Here is a 17,579-nt window from a genome sequence, read left to right on the forward strand (position 1 = left end):
CTCTTGTGGCTTGTAAATCTTCACACAAAGTTGGTAATTTTTTCCATGGACTAAAATCGAAGGCACAGGTGTTTTTGACTCCATGCCAAGGTCTCTGAGCCCCTTGCCAGGGTCTCAAATCACCCAGGGCAGCCAGAGGAATGTCCTGGGTCCCGACACAATGGGGTAAGGGTTTTCCACTGATAAATAAGCACAGTGATAATAATGCTGAGCAATCACACACATAAAGAGAAGAGAATTTCATTATGGTGTTTGTCATGAGAGGAGAGAAACACGAGTGTGGTGATGTTACATCGCAGTGACCACACTCCTGTTGTAATGATCAGTGTGAAAACAGATGTCATCATCTTATGTAACATCATTAGGTGTATTTCACTGGAGAGAGTTTGTTGTGGACTGGAACTGTCAGTGCATCCCAGAAGAGCTTAAATTACAACTTCTGTGCTTAACAGCCTGTGTTCTGTGTGATTTATAGAATAAATGTGGTGTGTGTGTCAGCCAGTCATGCACAAAGGGGTCAATAAATAGAAGGGGAGAGATTTTGGTTATTTTAAACTGTCTGCTTTATTTTCATTATCAAGAAATTAGAAAGCTCAGGATATTGATTGTGAGCTATGCATGCAGCAATCTCTAGGGCAGTGCTCTGAATCTAATTTAAGGATTTAGTCACTGAAATCCTTTATTTAATGGCTCAGATGAGTTGATGGTATCCTTGGGGTTTATGAATCATGAACATAAAGTTTCTTCCTTCTTTATTTTTACCACAGTATAGCCACTGCCAGTCTGAATGGAACAGCTGGCAGTCTCATACTGTGGTAGAAGCAAGGTGCCCTAGGTGTTTTGACCTAGACCGTGTACAAGCATTGGTTTTGTCCCAAGCATTTAGAGTCTTGACCCCAAAAAGATGTCAAAAGACCAGATGAAGAAAGTAAATGCAAACAAAATTTAATAAAGGACTGAATTGTCAAGAAAATCTTCCTGTTGGATGAAGAAGGGAGAAAAGTCTCTCCTTGGAACACAAAAGTCATATTAAATACGTGATTTGAAATGCTAGTGATTGCAATACAGAAATCCTGTGCACGAGCGGATTTGTTATCTGCCTTAGTCCTCTCCTAGTAAATTTTTTTTCCTGGAAAATAGCCTTCAAATTGGCACAACTGCATTTTTCTTGCTCTTCGTCTGTATTTGTTTGTATTTGTTTTCCAGCCATGTTTTCAGTGAAACACCATCAGCATTCTCTCTGTCTTATTTTAGGAGATTGGAGATCTTTTACAGTCCCGTGGCCATGAATGGGGGGTAACTACGGGCAGAAAGAGACGCTGTGGCTGGTTAGATCTGGTCATTTTGAAATATGCTCATATGATCAACGGATTCACTGCGTAAGCATCACAGATTTTGCGCTACATTTGGAAGGGATAATTTTGTGCTTCGCAGAATAAATATGTAGGTAACATTAATATAAGTCCAGTAAAGTGTCACATTTTAAGTAATACAATGATGCACAGTGGGCAACTGAGAATTGTCTTAATGCTAATAATAATCTAATTCCTTTCATTTTTTTTCAAATTAAGTGATTTTGCAACATGATAGCTGTGATTTTTTTGGTACATGTTTTCATTTTGCTTTCATCAGATGGACAGTGTAGATTGAATCAATATATTGGTTTTCTAACAGTTTACTCCAGTGTTTTTGATCCAGTGCTTTCATACTGACTTGTGCCATGGTCTAAAACCTATTGGGTTTGAGGTTTGGTTGACTCTAATGGATCCTACTTGTAGGACCAATTCTGCATCATTTGGAACCACTGCCTTGATAAGTGAAATTAATGGAGTGACACAAGGGTACAGCAACTGGCACAGCTTTCATTCCAGTTCAAAAGGTTCATATATTTACAAAAGTGTAGTTGAATATTCTGTTATAAATCCTGCTTTTAATGGACCAAGTTATATTTTCTTTGAGACCGAGTGGCTTCCTTGGTTGATGCATTCAAGCAAATTTGTCCATATATGCAAATATGGGACTCTGAGCATTTTAATATATTTTAGACTGAAACATAATTTAATATCGTTTATGCTACTAATGTTACAAAGGAACAGTGGTCTTGTTCATTAATTTATCAAAAGGGGGTTTTAGCTTTGGCACATTTTTAAATTGGATTTATATTTTGCTTTACCTTATGCAGCTCTAGTTTATGTGGAAAATTTTAAGAAGGCTTTAGGTTTCCTTCCATTTCAGCTCTGTATAATTACTGCACTTCTATCAACAAAACTATACCCTATCTGATAACTGTGATAACTAAAAAAACATGGGGAGATTTAAAAAGTTGAAGAACTGGCTCTATGGTGCTTCTTCCTCAAAAAGTCTCTTAATCCTTTCATTCATCATGAACTTACTGAGAATATATAGCCTGGACAATATGCACATACCTGTCTAAATCCTTAGCTGCTCAGATTTTTGCCAGGCAATATCTAGAATAGTGTTTTGGAGAATATGACTAGTTTTAAAATGCAGTTTTATTCAATTCAGTGAATAATACAGTGGAATAATGCCTCTTCTTGAGGTTCCATTTTTGTCTCCTGATGTGTTCATTCACAAAATTAATAAGGTTCATTAAACTGCCAGCACAGCCCAGTCACTGAAAGGCAGGATGGGATCCTTCCTAATGAGCTGCACGTTGTGGTTTTAGTAACCAGATTATGCTTGTTCTGTTATAAAAGTGTAATCAGTCATTAAGTCTGTCAGACAGTTGTTGTGAATCAGTAGGAATAACAGAAATAGTCCCTGTCAGTGATGTCATGTGTCAAACCCATCCAAACCAGGCCCAGCAGGTGCCCCTTTCCACAGTCAGGGTGTGTTTCCATGCACTGGGCTGAACACTGTGCACCTGTGTAAGCAGCCAAGCATTTGGAAATGTCTGGGGGTATCTCAGGGGGGTGTTCATCCCAGAGGTGTGAATTCAGTTAACAACAGTTTAATACATTTGTGTATTTCTGCTGGCTGGGCTGCTTGAGCTGGATTTTTGAAAGGGGGAAAAAAAGGAAGGAAAGTATTAAAAAGGAGATCATCATGTGTATAACTAACTGATGGTTTTTATGCAGTTTGGCATTAACAAAACTGGATATTCTTGATGTCCTTGATGAAATTAAAATTGGTGTTGCCTACAAATTGGGTGGAAAAAGAATTCCATATTTTCCAGGTAAGTTGTTAAACCTCTATCTTCATTTTTATCTTTCCTGCCTGTTAAACCAATTCTGCTTTTTAAAATCAGACTTGATTTCTTTTTCACTAGACATTCTATGGCAATTTATGGAGCTGCAGTCTCTGTATAAAGATTGCCATACCATTACATTGGCATTTTCCATTTACATTGCATTTGTTAACAATGGCAAGAACTTCAGAACAAATAAAATCTTGTGTTAGGGGCTCTGTGTTGTGCCATTAGATTTTTTATTTGCAAAATCAGGAGTCTGAAAGTCAGCAAGACTTGAGTCAGTGACTGTGTATCATTGGCAATAGCATTTAATGAAGCAAAATTGAAATAAAAGCTGTAAAAGCTGAGATGGAAACAAGCAGAATAAAGCTGCTTCTGGATAGCTTTATTAAGCTTTATTAACAGCAACAACACTGTGATTAATAAAAATATATATTGCCCCCTCAATAATTATTCACTTTTTAGATATAATGATACATAATTTTTTTACATTAATGATGTTTTCAAGATATGTGCAACAGTCTCTGCCAAGAAAAGGGTTTTTTTCTGTGGAGCTATAGGGGATTCCAGAGGCACAGGATGGATTGACAACAGCCAGCTTTCCCACCACTCTTGGTGGTTCCTGGCTGTGGACACAATGAGAATTCCAGTGGAGAAAAGCTTGTAGACATCAGAGTTTTTCACAAAACTGATTTAACCTTGTTCTGTAAAGATGAAACTCTCTGAGACAGTAATTCCTTGTCTACTGTTTTATTCTATGCAAATCTGAACCAAAAAGTGGAAGTACTGTAAACCTCAAAAAATCTTATTTCCTCAAAAATAAAACTGTAGGGTTGTTGGCTCCATGTTGACAGCATAGAGTACATTCTACAGTTTTTCAAAGAGGAAACTGCATGCCTGGATCCTCTTGAATCAGATTTATCAGAATTTAACCTCAATTAAGAATAAAGGAGTGAATGATTGAATAAACCAGTAAAAAAATACTATTTCCTCATCTATCAGATTTTTGCTGTCAAAAGACTTTATTGGTCAAGAGTTATAGGTCTGTTCTCTTCAGGCAGAGCAGCTAAAATCAAATGTGACAAAAGTTGTTCTTCCACAGCTAACCAGGAGATACTACAGAAGGTAGAAGTAGAGTATGAAACAATGCCTGGGTGGAAAGCTGACACAACTGGAGCACGAAAATGGGAGGACCTCCCACCCAAGGCCCAGAATTACATCCGCTGTGTGGAAAACCATGTTGGTGTGCCAGGTATGTTCCTTTGTCGGTGTCCATATGAGGATGCCACAGCAGACAGACACAGCTCTATGAAAGTGCTCAGTTTGGTAGTTAGATTCACTTTATTTGGGCAGGTGGGAATGAAAGTACCAGTGGTTGGGCTGATGGGGGTAAATGACAGCTTGCCAAGAAGCAGCAAAGGGTGGTGTTCAGCAGGCAGGTCGTCTGCAGTGCTGCAGAGAGCTCCAAGCTGCTGCTGGGAAGGATTTGACCAGAGGAAAGATAAACATGTGCTGTTCTTGGCAAATGGCCACCTTCTCTCAGGGAAAACTTAGGGGTCTGTGCACAGTGCTTCAGTGTGTAGTTAAGTTGATGTCCTTATCTCCCCCTTTCTCTCTGCATTCTGCACTGCATCCCTGTTTGAACTTAGATGTCTTTGTTTTGGCTTGTTTTTCCATTCTTACTCATACAGGGAATTGTGTTGCATAACAGGTACAAGATTGCTTAGTCCAGTTCTTCCACTTTGGAAAAATGAGAATCTTAACATCAATCTGCAAAGGTCAAGCCACCCAGATTTCTTCAAATCTAACTGCTAGAGCTCTAGATGTGCCAAGAGCTAGGTGTGGCATAAATGGTGGCATTTGCAAGAGAATTTCCACAGTAACAAGCTTAGTCAGCTGGCATGTGTGCTTTTGTTTTCCATAAAGCACCTCAAAGGTCACATCAGTGGAGTACAGGCTGGTTACAGCCGTGGCAATTCCTGTATCAGTCATGGGTCAGAAAACATCTGATAGCAGAGACTGAAACTCAGAGAATGGCCTGTGTGTGGTCAAGGACACACAAGGGATGAGTAAATACAGCTCCCCTTACCTTTATTCCTCTGGTTTGCTGTGCAAAGTCAGGATGCTTTGCTAGCTTTGATGGCTAAAGGACACCTACCCACAGTCAATTCTATAGCATGGGAAATAAAACTGCGGTGGAACAGCTACAGTGTGGAATTTGGGGTGACTGCTCACACTGGATAATGTTTATAGTTAGAGCCTTACATTTAAAAATATTACAGTATGTAGGCATCACTATCTCTTGTTCCACACCATGCAGACTTCAGAGTCTGGCACAGCTTTGGCTTCCTTTCTGCAGGGATGTAGCTAAACATCCTGTCACTCAAAACAATTGCACTTAAACCTGCAACAAACATCCCCGACCTTCCATTAGGCCTTTCATCTGCAATGCTTTGTGTTTGTGGTATCATTATTTCATGCTTTCAAACTTCTATATACTGCACTTTTAGTCCAGTAGTGCAGCTGGAGTAGAGGGATTTTTGACAATGAAACTTCCTCCCTAAAATTGATCAGTCTGTAGTGAAACATGATGAAAGGTGAAAACTATTCCAGTTCATTGATTATAGTGTTTGCTCTCAGTAATTGTTCTAACAGATGTGTTTTCCTCCCTAGTTAAATGGGTTGGAGTTGGGAAATCAAGAGAGTCGATGATCCAGCTGTTTTAAACAAATGAAGAACTTCAGTGATGAGAAGCACAACTTGGCATTCATCGGTTCCTTACTGCTTCTTCTTGAAATGGAAATGCTATTTAAAACAAATTCTTCTAGGAATTAAATAGAAAAAAACCATATATTCTGTATTGTAACATTTTATTTAAGTTCTCAGTAAATTCAGTGTAAAATCTCCTTGGTGTCTATCATCAAAAAAGTCAAAAAAGTACTCCAAACAAAATAGGGAAATAATTTTTTTTCAATTGATCCATGTTATTATTTGAAAGTACTCTACACCTATATAGTATTTCTCCTTGCTGAAACCAGTATCAAGCCTCTTGAAGTAATTATTGGGTAACTTTAGAATTGTGAAGCTTGATTTTTTCTTCATATGTTAAAATATCTGTGTATCTGGGTTGGCAGCACTACAACAGATACCATGCACTGAAATTGGTTGAATTATAAAGATTTTCAGTTTATAAAATACAGCAAAGTCAGGTGGGTATTTTTGACTGCACAAAACAAGGCAAACACAATTATGTGTAATTTTTATATAATGTTTTTGATAGCCTACTAAAATGAATGGAGAGCAGCTAAAATGTAAAATTTATTTATCACAAAGCCTATTCAAGTAACTGAGATTACATCTGTAAAGGGGCCAAACTGGAGAAATCTGACCTGTTTAATAATGCTTTTAACTATTCTGAGTACTAACAGGCTGGACACTGTCAGGTGTGTGGCCTCCCTTTTATGCAGTAGGAAAAGGAATGAGTGAAGGTGGAAGGAGGAGAGTCCTTAGGGTACAAAACACATGAGGAGAGTGGAGCTGAGACAGCACACTGCATTTTCTCCACAAACCTAGGGCATTTCTTCCTGCTAGTCCTGTGATTGAAGTTTCCCAAGTTCTACCGTGGTACTCTGTGGAGGAACTTGGGACTTGTGGCTCTGTAAGGCCCTCGCTTCCACAGCTCATAGGTTTCCAAGAATAAATCAATGCATGACTCAATGATGACTGCTGCAGTATTTACACCCCTCACACATTTTGACCTTCTTCAGCAAAATGTAATGCCTATTTATAGAAGGGGATGACACGTGGCAGCCAGGGTTGGGACATGTAGAAGCTGTGGAGAGGTCCCAGAATCTTCAAGAATGTATTTGGACTTCTTTGTGGATCTTCTAATTTGTAATGGTTATGCATCAAGAGCTCTCAAAAAAAGCCTACCTCTTGTAGAGGAACAGGATCATTGTAGAGACTGAGTTATTCCCTAACTGCAAAATTCTCCAAGTAGATGTTCCTTTTTTATATGTGTCTCAGAGAGCTATGAGAATATTTTTTATCATTCCCATGGGGTGTAGAAATGGCATCACATCCTCAGTGGTGCCATTATGCAGTGTGTAAAACCAGCCCTTTTCTGACATGGTAACTCTAAGGGTACAAAACGATGACACTTGGCATTAAAAATGGGGGGAAAAGGAAAACCTGTCAGGAGGATGTTGTGCCATACTCATCCCCTTTGTCTCATCTCACTCAGTATCAAATAGCAGATAATGTTCAAAGCCATTTATGTCAAAAAACACTTTTAAAAGTACCAGTGCAAAGGACTAAATGCAATTGTTTATGGATGTTTTCCTGCTTGTAATGCAGAATTCTTACACCATCCAGCTCTGGTTCAGTCTCTCCATGCCCCAGATCATTATAGAGTCTGGCTTAATGCACAAGCAAATACCTTAAATACCTCTTAAAAAAAAAAAAAAACAACAGAAAAGATCCCAAAGCTGTGAATCTTCTGTTTAACTCCTTTGTCCATCTTTGACAAATTGTTTAATGTCACTGCTGCTGGTTTTCAATCTGTAAAATTGCAATCAGTAATACATCCTCCCCTCTTCAACACTGCCTTTTGGAGTTCCCTGGGTCAAGCCCTGCAGTCCTTGATCTGAATTGAGGAGGAAGCTCTCCCTATCATAGTTATAGCTGTTCTGATGAAAGACCAATGAGATTTCTGACCTTATTTAATGTTTGCAAAGCACTTCTGAAAGGTACTTGGTAAGTGCTAATTATCACAAGCACTGTGAAGTGTGCCTCACCCATATGAGGTACTTTAAGCATAAAGATGCTTGGAGATACAGTAATTAAGTTTTGTTTTCACATGGCTTGACCCTGTGACATTTGCCTTCTGAATGATCTAGAGCTGTTCCTTTTCTTGGCCCCATCTTCCTCTGTGCATTTGTGCTGGGAGGTGGCCACTATATTTAAATTTTGGTTGATTTATAGGCAAAGTCCACAGTGACTAACAAGCCACTTGGTGTGCTGAATAACTGGATTAAATGATCAAATCTAAACTGAGTATTTGGCATATTGGAGACAATAGCTTTTATACCATAATTTTCACAGGAATACTTTCCACCTAATCTTTGTATTTTCCATTTTTCCATTAAGTATCCATTAGATCCACATGGCTTGTCCTTGCTTTCAAGGATTCATCAAAAAACCCAGTGATGTTGTCAGTGAGCATGACGTAACAGGCAATTATCCCATGACTTACTCTGTTACCATAAAAATAATATCATGCATTTCATTTCATAGCATGGCTATTTTAAATAAAAGTTCTACTCCTATTAAATTTTACATGTGCTCTCATTGAGTTAAATGTGAATAAGTTCAGGCTTTTATGAAAAAGCTCTTTAATCTACTGAGAGACACAGTGCTTAATAGGAATATTTTAACATAAATCTCCTTTAATTTTGGCTGTTTTCCATGTATGTTATTTTGTATTGTTTGGAATTTCATTTAATAACAATCACTGTGATGAATTTAACTACTTCTTTCTCCCCAGCCAAATTCAATGATAATGGCTAAAACTGGCTGATGCATCATCCTGTTTGATATCTGGATGGAAGAATAAGGAAAAATGTTTACTGAAAAGCCGTAATTTGTGGTAAAGATTACAGGGTTTTTTTTTAAATAGCAGTTACAGATTCACTCCTGCACAGTAATGTTTTTGAGATATTTTCTGACACTTACAATATGGCCTTCCTAGTGAGATTTGCACTTCCTAACACATTCAGGATAGGATTTTGAAGCTTTTGTATTTGGCTATATATGGTCTTACAGTTCTGGCATAATGCACTTTATAACAGGAAAGAAAATGAAGCATTTCCATAGTAATGTGCAATCTATACTTACACCTTATGCAGATTTTTTCAAATGATTTTTGATCCACACCTGTTTATTTTGTCCTTGAAGATGTATTAAAACAGATTTGAAGTAACAGTTTTGGTCTCCATTCCTCTTATTTTTTAACAAAATATACTTCATACAAAACCTGGTTTAATATTTCATTAATTTTAGAAAATAAGTAGCAGCATTAGTGAATGAAGGTATGTTTTCTCTCAGTCTATAGATTTTCAGTGTTTGGCCTTTTTTCACAAATTCCACAAACTTTTTATCCCTTTCCCATTTACAGACTGAGCAGGGATCTACCTTTACCACTGGGGTTTGTGGTTAGTCATCTTTAGTTAGCTCACCTGAGTGACCAATGGTTTTATAAGGAAAAATACATTTTCTGAGGCAGAAACTCTTGCAATAAAAGTTGGTTCAGAACTGATGGGAACTCCATGAAGCTCTTTATCACCAACACTGAGAGAAAGCAAAGGTCAATACTAACTCAGATAAACAATTATCACCTCTAAAACTGACTGGGCTTCAGACAAGTGTGTTAGGGCTTCCAAAAGCCTCCATAGAAACCATTCCCTTTCTCCTCTGTTTTAGAAGGAGTCAGAAACAGCAGGTAAGTGTCCTTCCCAGTAAATGACAGCAGGTCAATGCCTCACACACCACTCAGGGCAATGCCTGATACCTGTGAGAGACTCGATCTGCTAATGAATTAGTATTTCTTTATTTCCTTTGCATCAGTTATGTACACACACATATGTATAATTTCACATAGAATGGTCTTCGGTAGCTGAAGCATCTTTGGTAGTGTCATCTAAATCCATGTCAGGCTGGCAATGCCCAAGTCAAAATACCAAACACCCCCAAAAAACCACACACACAAAAACAATGTTTTAAAAATACCCCCCAAGCTGAAGAGCTGTGTCTAATGTTCAGGATGGAGTTAAAAAATAGACATTCCTGCCCCTAGCCTCTGACAGTAATACTTTGCATGGGGTCAAGCTCTAGCCCACTAATTATTCCCTGTGGAAGTGGTCTTGCCTCCTGTACAGTAACATGTCCTGTCCATCAGAGAGCTGGTTTAAAGTGTCAGATGTTGGCAAAAAGGATGAGCTCACATTACCCTTTTAACTGGGCATCAGGCAAGAAAGGAAACCCAGCTCCAGCCATCTCATTTCTACAAGTGCCTGTTTGTGGCAGCCCATCAGGGCTGTAACCTGGTGGTTTGTTGGTCACTAATGAGTGTGTCAGTGCTTGCTTTGTCTCTTTATCAGATCCAGATTGCCAGTGACAAAGAGGATGCCTGAAGCATGGAGCCTGCTCAACTGACACAGTGCTACATGGATCTGTCGGTATGGGGAAAGTGGGATTGTACAGGCTGCTTCAGGGAGGTAGGGAACTGGATCCTTTTGTTCCTAAATCACTGGTCCAACACAAATGAGCTTTGATAATGAGCGCGTTTTACAGAATAATTGCAAGATTTTGCCATTGAATCTCTTATATGCTTACAGGAAATTAGTTGTTCTAAGACACTTTCATGTGTTATTAATATCTGTAGATTTCTGGAGCAGACACTGTTCATTAAATATTTGCCCATCAGCTCTATGAGATGGTAAGAAAAATAAAACAGGAGAGAAGCACATACACTTTATATTTTCCATTAATGTAAAAAATTTTGTCCAGCAGCTGTATTTTTCAGTAGTTGAAAGCAGTACAAATTTGAACACTGTCTAAATAAATGTGTTTGGCAAGAAAATGTCTTTGTCAGGAGAAAAACCCCAAACACTTGTGTATTTTAATATTTCCACAGTCTCAAGATAATGCACCCTTCCTGTGACAGGCATTGCCTTTCAGGAGCTGAGTGTAGATACCAGAGTTTACATTGCAGGGCTGTAAATAGAGCCTCAGACAGCAGTGTTGGGTTTCAGGTGATACCTTTACAGTGCCTGAGGAGTGGCAGAGCACTTCAGACAGTTTAGGTGGCTGCTGAAATCCTTAAAATACCCTGGGCTGAGTCACTGGAGACAAGTTTTCTTAAGGACTGCAGAATATATATATGACAGTCTTAAGGAAAGTCAGCTACACATGCCCTTCTTTCTAGCAGAGGTGGCAGTATACATTTTTTGCTACAGAAGACAAAACTTTTCCTGCAAATTGAGCCTAATTCTTGAAATATGAGGAAATGGTGTTTGCTACTGAGGTTTGTCAGCCTGGCTGGCCTGTAAATGGAAAAGATCCCAAGTACATGGTGCTGGAGTCAGCTTTTGGTGAGTCTGACAAAATGACAAGCGTGGAAATACAGTGTATTACCAGTCACGATCACAAAGAGGTGTTTCATGGTGTTCTTTGCTTCTGAAGAGGAAACTCACTGTGTCAGACCTATAGTAATTAGAGTTGTGTTTCCACTGAGGTTCTTAAAATAGTGCAACCCTCCACCTTGAATGGAAACTTGCCCTTTGAGCTCTGAATTCCAGAATGGCTGAAAAATTGATAAGCTTGGAGGCTGGACCATGGAAAGCTCCTGAAACTTAGGAAGAGGCCCAAGATTCCTCATGTCTCAGTACAGGCTGGGAAGCACCTGCTTAAGGAGCAGCTCTGCCAAGAGCAACCTGAGGTTTAAATGAGATGTCAGGATGAGCATGAGCCAACAGTGCATTTGCATCTTGAATAAAGCAGATGGTCTGCTGGGCTATACTGAGGGGGATAATGGCCAGGAGAGGCAGGGAAAGTGTTTCCCATTACTCATGTTGATGAGTAAGTACCACAGATTCCTGCTACATGTCCACTGTACTGCATCCATTTTAATGGCATGTTTTGCATCCTAAACAAATGGGTGAAGAAGAAAGGGAGAATTGCCAAGACAATGTGATATTCTAGTTTCAAGACTCTGCCTTGCTACAGATAAGACTCGTTTTGCTCCCAGTGCACAGTCACATGTATGTCAGTACCACAGGCACAGATCTGCTGCTCAGTTACCACCCCATAGCATTGAAAACAGTTCCGATTTTGTACTCCAATTTTCTGGTGCTCCAGAAAATTTCTGCAGCAATTTCTCGCAGCCACTGAGGCTGTGCCCTTGTGGTGACCTTGGAAATGACTCTTATCACTGTTTCATACTTACGTTGGAAGCTGGGCTCTTTCAGAATTCAGGAATGCAGTTTGTAGCTGTACCAACAGGGCCTCAGTCATGTCTGTCTGAGATAAAATACAGCTTGAAGACATTTACCGAGTAAGTTCACAAAAGGCTTGCCTTGTCATTCTGAAACAGCATTAAGTTTCTATCTATAGCTTCCAAAGGAGATTATTGGAAAAGGGGACTAAGACATCAAACCCATTCCCTGAGTATTTGGTCCACTGATTTTTAGTACTGTATGTTCTGCAGAAAAAATAATGTGCCTTCAGTGATCTCTACTTTTGTATATTGGCTACTGGAATAGGTAACAGCTCCAATAAGTAACATCTCTCTTCTTTGCCAGAAGAACTGAAGTTGGAATAAAATGGCAGGAAGCTCATGTGCTGGGTGCTAGACCTAGCCTGAAGAACAACCCATTCCTGGGACTGACTGGGTGGGGGCTGTGAATTTGGAAGAGCTAGGAGGAATGTCAAGCTACTCTTCTTCATTATTCCATCAGTTATTCAATGCCAGTAGCACAGTTTTATATTTAAACCAGTTACAGTGGTGATACATTTGTCCATTTAAGTAACCTTTCCTACAGCTTAGGTAGCAATAATGGATCAGTATAAGAAACAGAGGCAATACTGAACACCTTCACCAAAAATCTGGGGATCTTCTAAATCTTGCAGATAGGAAAGAAAAAAAGAAGGACAGGATTGTGTTGCAATATCTTCTCTGATATCCTCATGCATAAAAATATTTAAAAAACATTAATGTAAATACATGATAAGAAGCTACTGAGCATAAATACACAGAACAAGTTATAATAGATTCTAATATACATGGAAAAGAAGTCAAGTGAAAGAAATAAAGGAAGTTAGCTAGTTAAGGCATTACAAATAGGATAAGGCATTTTGTCTATTAGAGATTGATTTTCCTCACACTATGTAATTAAAATACTAAAGCTGGTACTGATAAAAGTCTAAGCCCTGTGCAAAATCCATTGATGATTTCCATGCAGAGGAAACATGCCAGCAGCACAAAAAGTGTTGTTCTATTAATTGGCACCCTGGATGGTAGGCCTAGGATTGAGCATTACTTTTATAGCTTATACCACACCACTCATGCAAACTGCTCAGCAGAGAGCAAAGAGAATGAGTGCCTTCAAGACTTCCCCGCATAAATGGATTTCATCTGCAAAGGCTGTGCTCAGGAAATTTCCACATTAGTGCTTGTGATGGTCCCTGTAGCTGTGGCATGTTATCCTGGCAACGTTCAGGGAATCGCCTTGACTCTGTGCAGCTTCAGTTCTGTGCACAGAGATCTTCTCTGTGCAGGGCTGACAACACAGCCACACATATTTAAAATAAACACACTTTGTGGGCTGCTGCTGGGCATGGTTTGTTAGACATGGTGAGTGCAGAGCTGGGTTCTTGGCCAGCCTGCACTGACACAGCCCCTTTGAGCTGAGCAGATGCACCCTGAGCTATTCCAGCTGAACGGCTGCTCTGGGGAATGGAGAGAGGAGAGCATACCAGGAGCAACATAAAGCTGTCTCAAACAAGGATACACTTCCACAACAAAATAATAACAGCAGGGCTGGATGCAGCTGCAACGTGGAGGGAGGAAGGTTTTGCCCATCCCTTCCCAAGCCATATGTGGGAGAGGATGTTTGTACTGTGTAGGGATAGTGAAAGGACAGAGCTACCTCTCAGAGCCTCTCCCACATAAATCCACACTCAGTAATGGATAGCACTACTTGGACAAAGATTTAAAGAATTCTTAGGACAACCACCTAGCGTTAAATCAAAAACATTGTTGCCTGCAGAGAAAGAAAACAGAACCCTTGGCACTATGTTAGGTCAGTGATAGCAGTTCTCACTGTCAGAGTTCATATTCCTTTTTTATGACAGATTAAAATAACCTGGAAAGAAGCAAACTGAAAGAAAACAGTGCAACAGAAATGAAAGCACATTATGGGAGGGCCAGAAACAACAACAACCATGAAAAAAACCTGGGGAAAGCAGCCCTTTTGTAAACCCCTGTCAGCAGAACAATAACATCTTTGTAGCAGCAAAAACAATTTATAGTTTTGAGGGTGCCCTCTAGTGAGTAGGGACCCTTGGGTGCTCTGATCTGCTGAGCAGCGCTGGTGCATCTCAGGGCTGGCAGGAACGAAACACGCTCTGAAACTCAACCATGCTGTGCTAATTTAAGAGCAAGCACTGGCTGGGGTGACAAGATGGCAGAGCCTTCTCTAAACAGCAGCATTTCTCAAGAGCCAGCCATTAATCCTGCATATCACCGGCTTGTCAAATATTTTTTGGATGCATGAACATCATCAAGAGCTCATCAAGATGAGGGCATGAACTCTGTGCTAGCAAGTCCTCATGAAACAACATGCTCTTGGGAACAGATAATGTCTGAACCAGGTGTAGCCCTCTGATCCCAGCTGTGAACATATCTGTTAAGGCTGATGTACTAGGAAAAGGACACAGAAGAAAGAAAATAGCCCCTAGCCCTTCCAGTAAAAGCAGTTTTATGCAAGGAGGGTTTTTTTATCTTCAGGTCCATACTGCAGGGCAGGGAAAGGGCAGTGCAGTGGGACTGAGCACATGGGGTGTGGTGCTTTGCCCTAGGCCCACCAGGGGATGTGTGCCCATCCTGATAGCCCATCCCACATAACATAGACTGCATGCTGGCACTTGGCCAACTATATCAGCTACTATCATATAATTTCCACTTGAAAGAATTTCCAGATTATTTCTTTAACCATTTTAGCATGAAAACATTAAAGAAGAAGCAGCAAGTTGGCCAAAAGCCACACATTTTATACCAATTCAACTAAGGAAACTCCCTATTTAAAGGAGGAGGTAGAGTCCCACCTCTATGTGATGTGCTTTGGTATCTTTCTAAATGGCCTAGTAATGAAGGAATAGAAAAAATTGGGAAGTTTTACTACAAGCCCATGGAGAGGAGGGCTTTGGTATAAGTAAAGCTGAAGGAATAGGTTAAGTATTTTAAGGCCTCGATCACTATTTATCTACTTCTAAATCACCAGTGGATCTTCCTCAAGGCTCACTGCTCTGGAACTAATAAAACACTCAGCACCATTTTGCTGGGTGACAATTCAGAAGACAGGCAGGTGAACCAATTCCCTCCCTGCAGGGTGCTCAGACCTGCTGGTACAGAGCAGACAGAATTATTTTGCCTTCATAGCTTGCAAAGAGGAGAGAGCTGGTCAGTAGCAGATGTTGGTGAAGGTGAGTCTTACAAAGCAATTAAGAGATGTCACCACCCTAGGCTGACTCAGAGACGCAACAGAAGATTCCTGCAGTGGGGTAGTGGTGGCAATGTGTCAAATGTAATCAGCCCTCAGCAAAAGCTGGACTTGATGATCTTTGTGATTCCCTTCCAACTCAAAATATCCTGTGATTCTGCAAAAGTGCCCTTAAATTTATTCTTCAATGACAGCACGAGCAGCACTGCTGCAGCATGAGCTGCTCCCTTTCAAATCTACTTCATATTTGAGATCAGTGTTTCAGAGCACTCCTTCCCCACAAGTGGAACAGTGCTTTTAGTTCTTTCTTTGTATTTCATCCAGTTCTCAGACAGCCGAGTTCCATCCATGTTTATCCCATGCCATGTGAATGAAATATGTGTGATCCACTGTCCTCTATCCTGACAGGGGTCTTTCCAACTGCAATTACATTCTGATTAACCCATATTCCCCAGAGAACTTCAAGGACATCAGATCGTCTAGCTAGTGAATATTTACAAAGTAGTTTCCTTAGAGAGAAAGAAAAGGCCATGAGTTTTCAATATGCAGTTGGAAAAGTCTGCTGAACGTCCTTAAGCATGCATTTGCAAGTATGTGCAGAAAAAGCCAAAGTAGAAGTCCTTGCAGATAAAGAAAGAGTGGCAGGAGTAACATTTTGGAGCTTAGAAGGGATTTTTGGGAATTGCTATAAATTACAGCCATGGCTTTGGCTCCACAGACCAGAAGGCTGGGCTCATCAGCTCTACAGAAAAGTAATTTAAAAAAATCACATTAACCTGTAAGAAATAGTTGCAGGTTGTACCTGCAAACTATTAGCAGTTCAGCCATTCACTATCATCATTTTGGTGTTTGGACAATGCTCTCAGGCATTCGTGTGATTTTTAGGGCTGTTCTGGGCAGAGCCAGGATGCAGAGCTTGATGATCCTTGTGTGTCCCTTCTAAGTCAGGATAGCCTGTGATCCTCCAGCCATAGTCAGGCACTGTGCTCAGTACCACTGGTCTTTAGGTTTCAGTAATTTTGGAAGAACTCAAGCAGTGAAACCAGACAAGAGTTAGTCCATTACGTACTGTGGCTCATTTTCAGCACACTAATCTATGCCATTCTAAATCTTGTGCTAGTATTGAAAATGTACATTGAAGTTTCTATGAGTTTCTGAATGAAAGTCTTTTTAAAAATACTCATTCTGTCACTGCTATTTGAGGAGGTTGTTATTGTTTGGTTTTTGGTGTTTAGAGTTTTTGTTTGTTTCTTTGTTTTTTTCAGGAAGAAACACAAGTCATAACTTGGTTTTGACCAGAACAAAACAAAAAAACCAGGAACAAGTCCTTCACGCTTAGCAGACTGTAAGTTAATTCATGGAAAATCTCTCCTGTACTTGGTTGTGATCCTGTCCACAGTACATACAGGGGAAGTTTTGAATTCAGAGACCTCTGGAAGAAATGAAAGTGTTTGGAAGAAATAAAACTGTCTTGACAGATCACCTTCAAGTGACACAAAACATAGCACCTAAACTCCAACGGTTTTTAACTTGTTTTCCCTGAGGAAAACAATGTATTTTCAAAATATACATTGTACCCAGACTGGCTGCCACTTGAAATGGCATCTGATACTTTTAACCCATGTAACCACACCTGGGGTGCTATGGAGCCCACCTGTAAATAAAAAATTAATTGTAGTAATTCCCTTTCACAGCAGAAGGTCTTGGAGAGCTCCAGATTTATCTGAAACTGGGTGTCAGTCCCCAAAAACTCATTGTGCCCATAAGTGGTGAACCCACTCCTGATGTTGGCTGGTGCCAAGGAGCCCACCAGAGCCCCCTGGCCAACAGGGATTCTCCAGCCTCCTTGGTGGTCTTTCAAAAAGGAAATTCTCAAGCTTGTGTACATTTTTGTTGGTTCCACAGCATTCAGACAGCCCAAGCCTGGGCAGGGGTTTTAGGCTACACAAAGAGCTCCACGAGCCCAGTGTAGTGTGGGGCCCTGCCAAGAAGGGAAAAGAGGGTTCGTAAGTTGGATGCAGGACTGGAAAGGATACTATGTAGGTTTACAGGTGAAACTGGGAAAATTGTTGATTCCCTGGAAGGCAGAG

The 17,579-nt window shown here is 40.1% G+C and overlaps 1 protein-coding gene across 1 annotated transcript in view; it reads left to right on the top strand.

Annotated features, from left to right (window-relative positions):
• Positions 1-9,193, top strand: part of ADSS1 (adenylosuccinate synthase 1) — a 28,515-nt gene extending 19,322 nt beyond the window's left edge. The window contains exons 10-13 of the mRNA XM_036383932.2: positions 1,255-1,379; positions 3,099-3,196; positions 4,314-4,463; positions 5,885-9,193. Of these exons, the coding sequence (XP_036239825.1) occupies positions 1,255-1,379; positions 3,099-3,196; positions 4,314-4,463; positions 5,885-5,937 (426 nt within the window). The 3' untranslated portion in view covers positions 5,938-9,193. The remainder of the gene's footprint in view (positions 1-1,254; positions 1,380-3,098; positions 3,197-4,313; positions 4,464-5,884) is intronic.
• Positions 9,194-17,579: the final 8,386 nt, after the last annotated feature.

The sequence above is a fragment of the Molothrus ater genome, chromosome 6 (genome assembly GCF_012460135.2).
Source record: "Molothrus ater isolate BHLD 08-10-18 breed brown headed cowbird chromosome 6, BPBGC_Mater_1.1, whole genome shotgun sequence".
Classification (NCBI taxonomy): Eukaryota; Metazoa; Chordata; class Aves; order Passeriformes; family Icteridae; genus Molothrus; species Molothrus ater.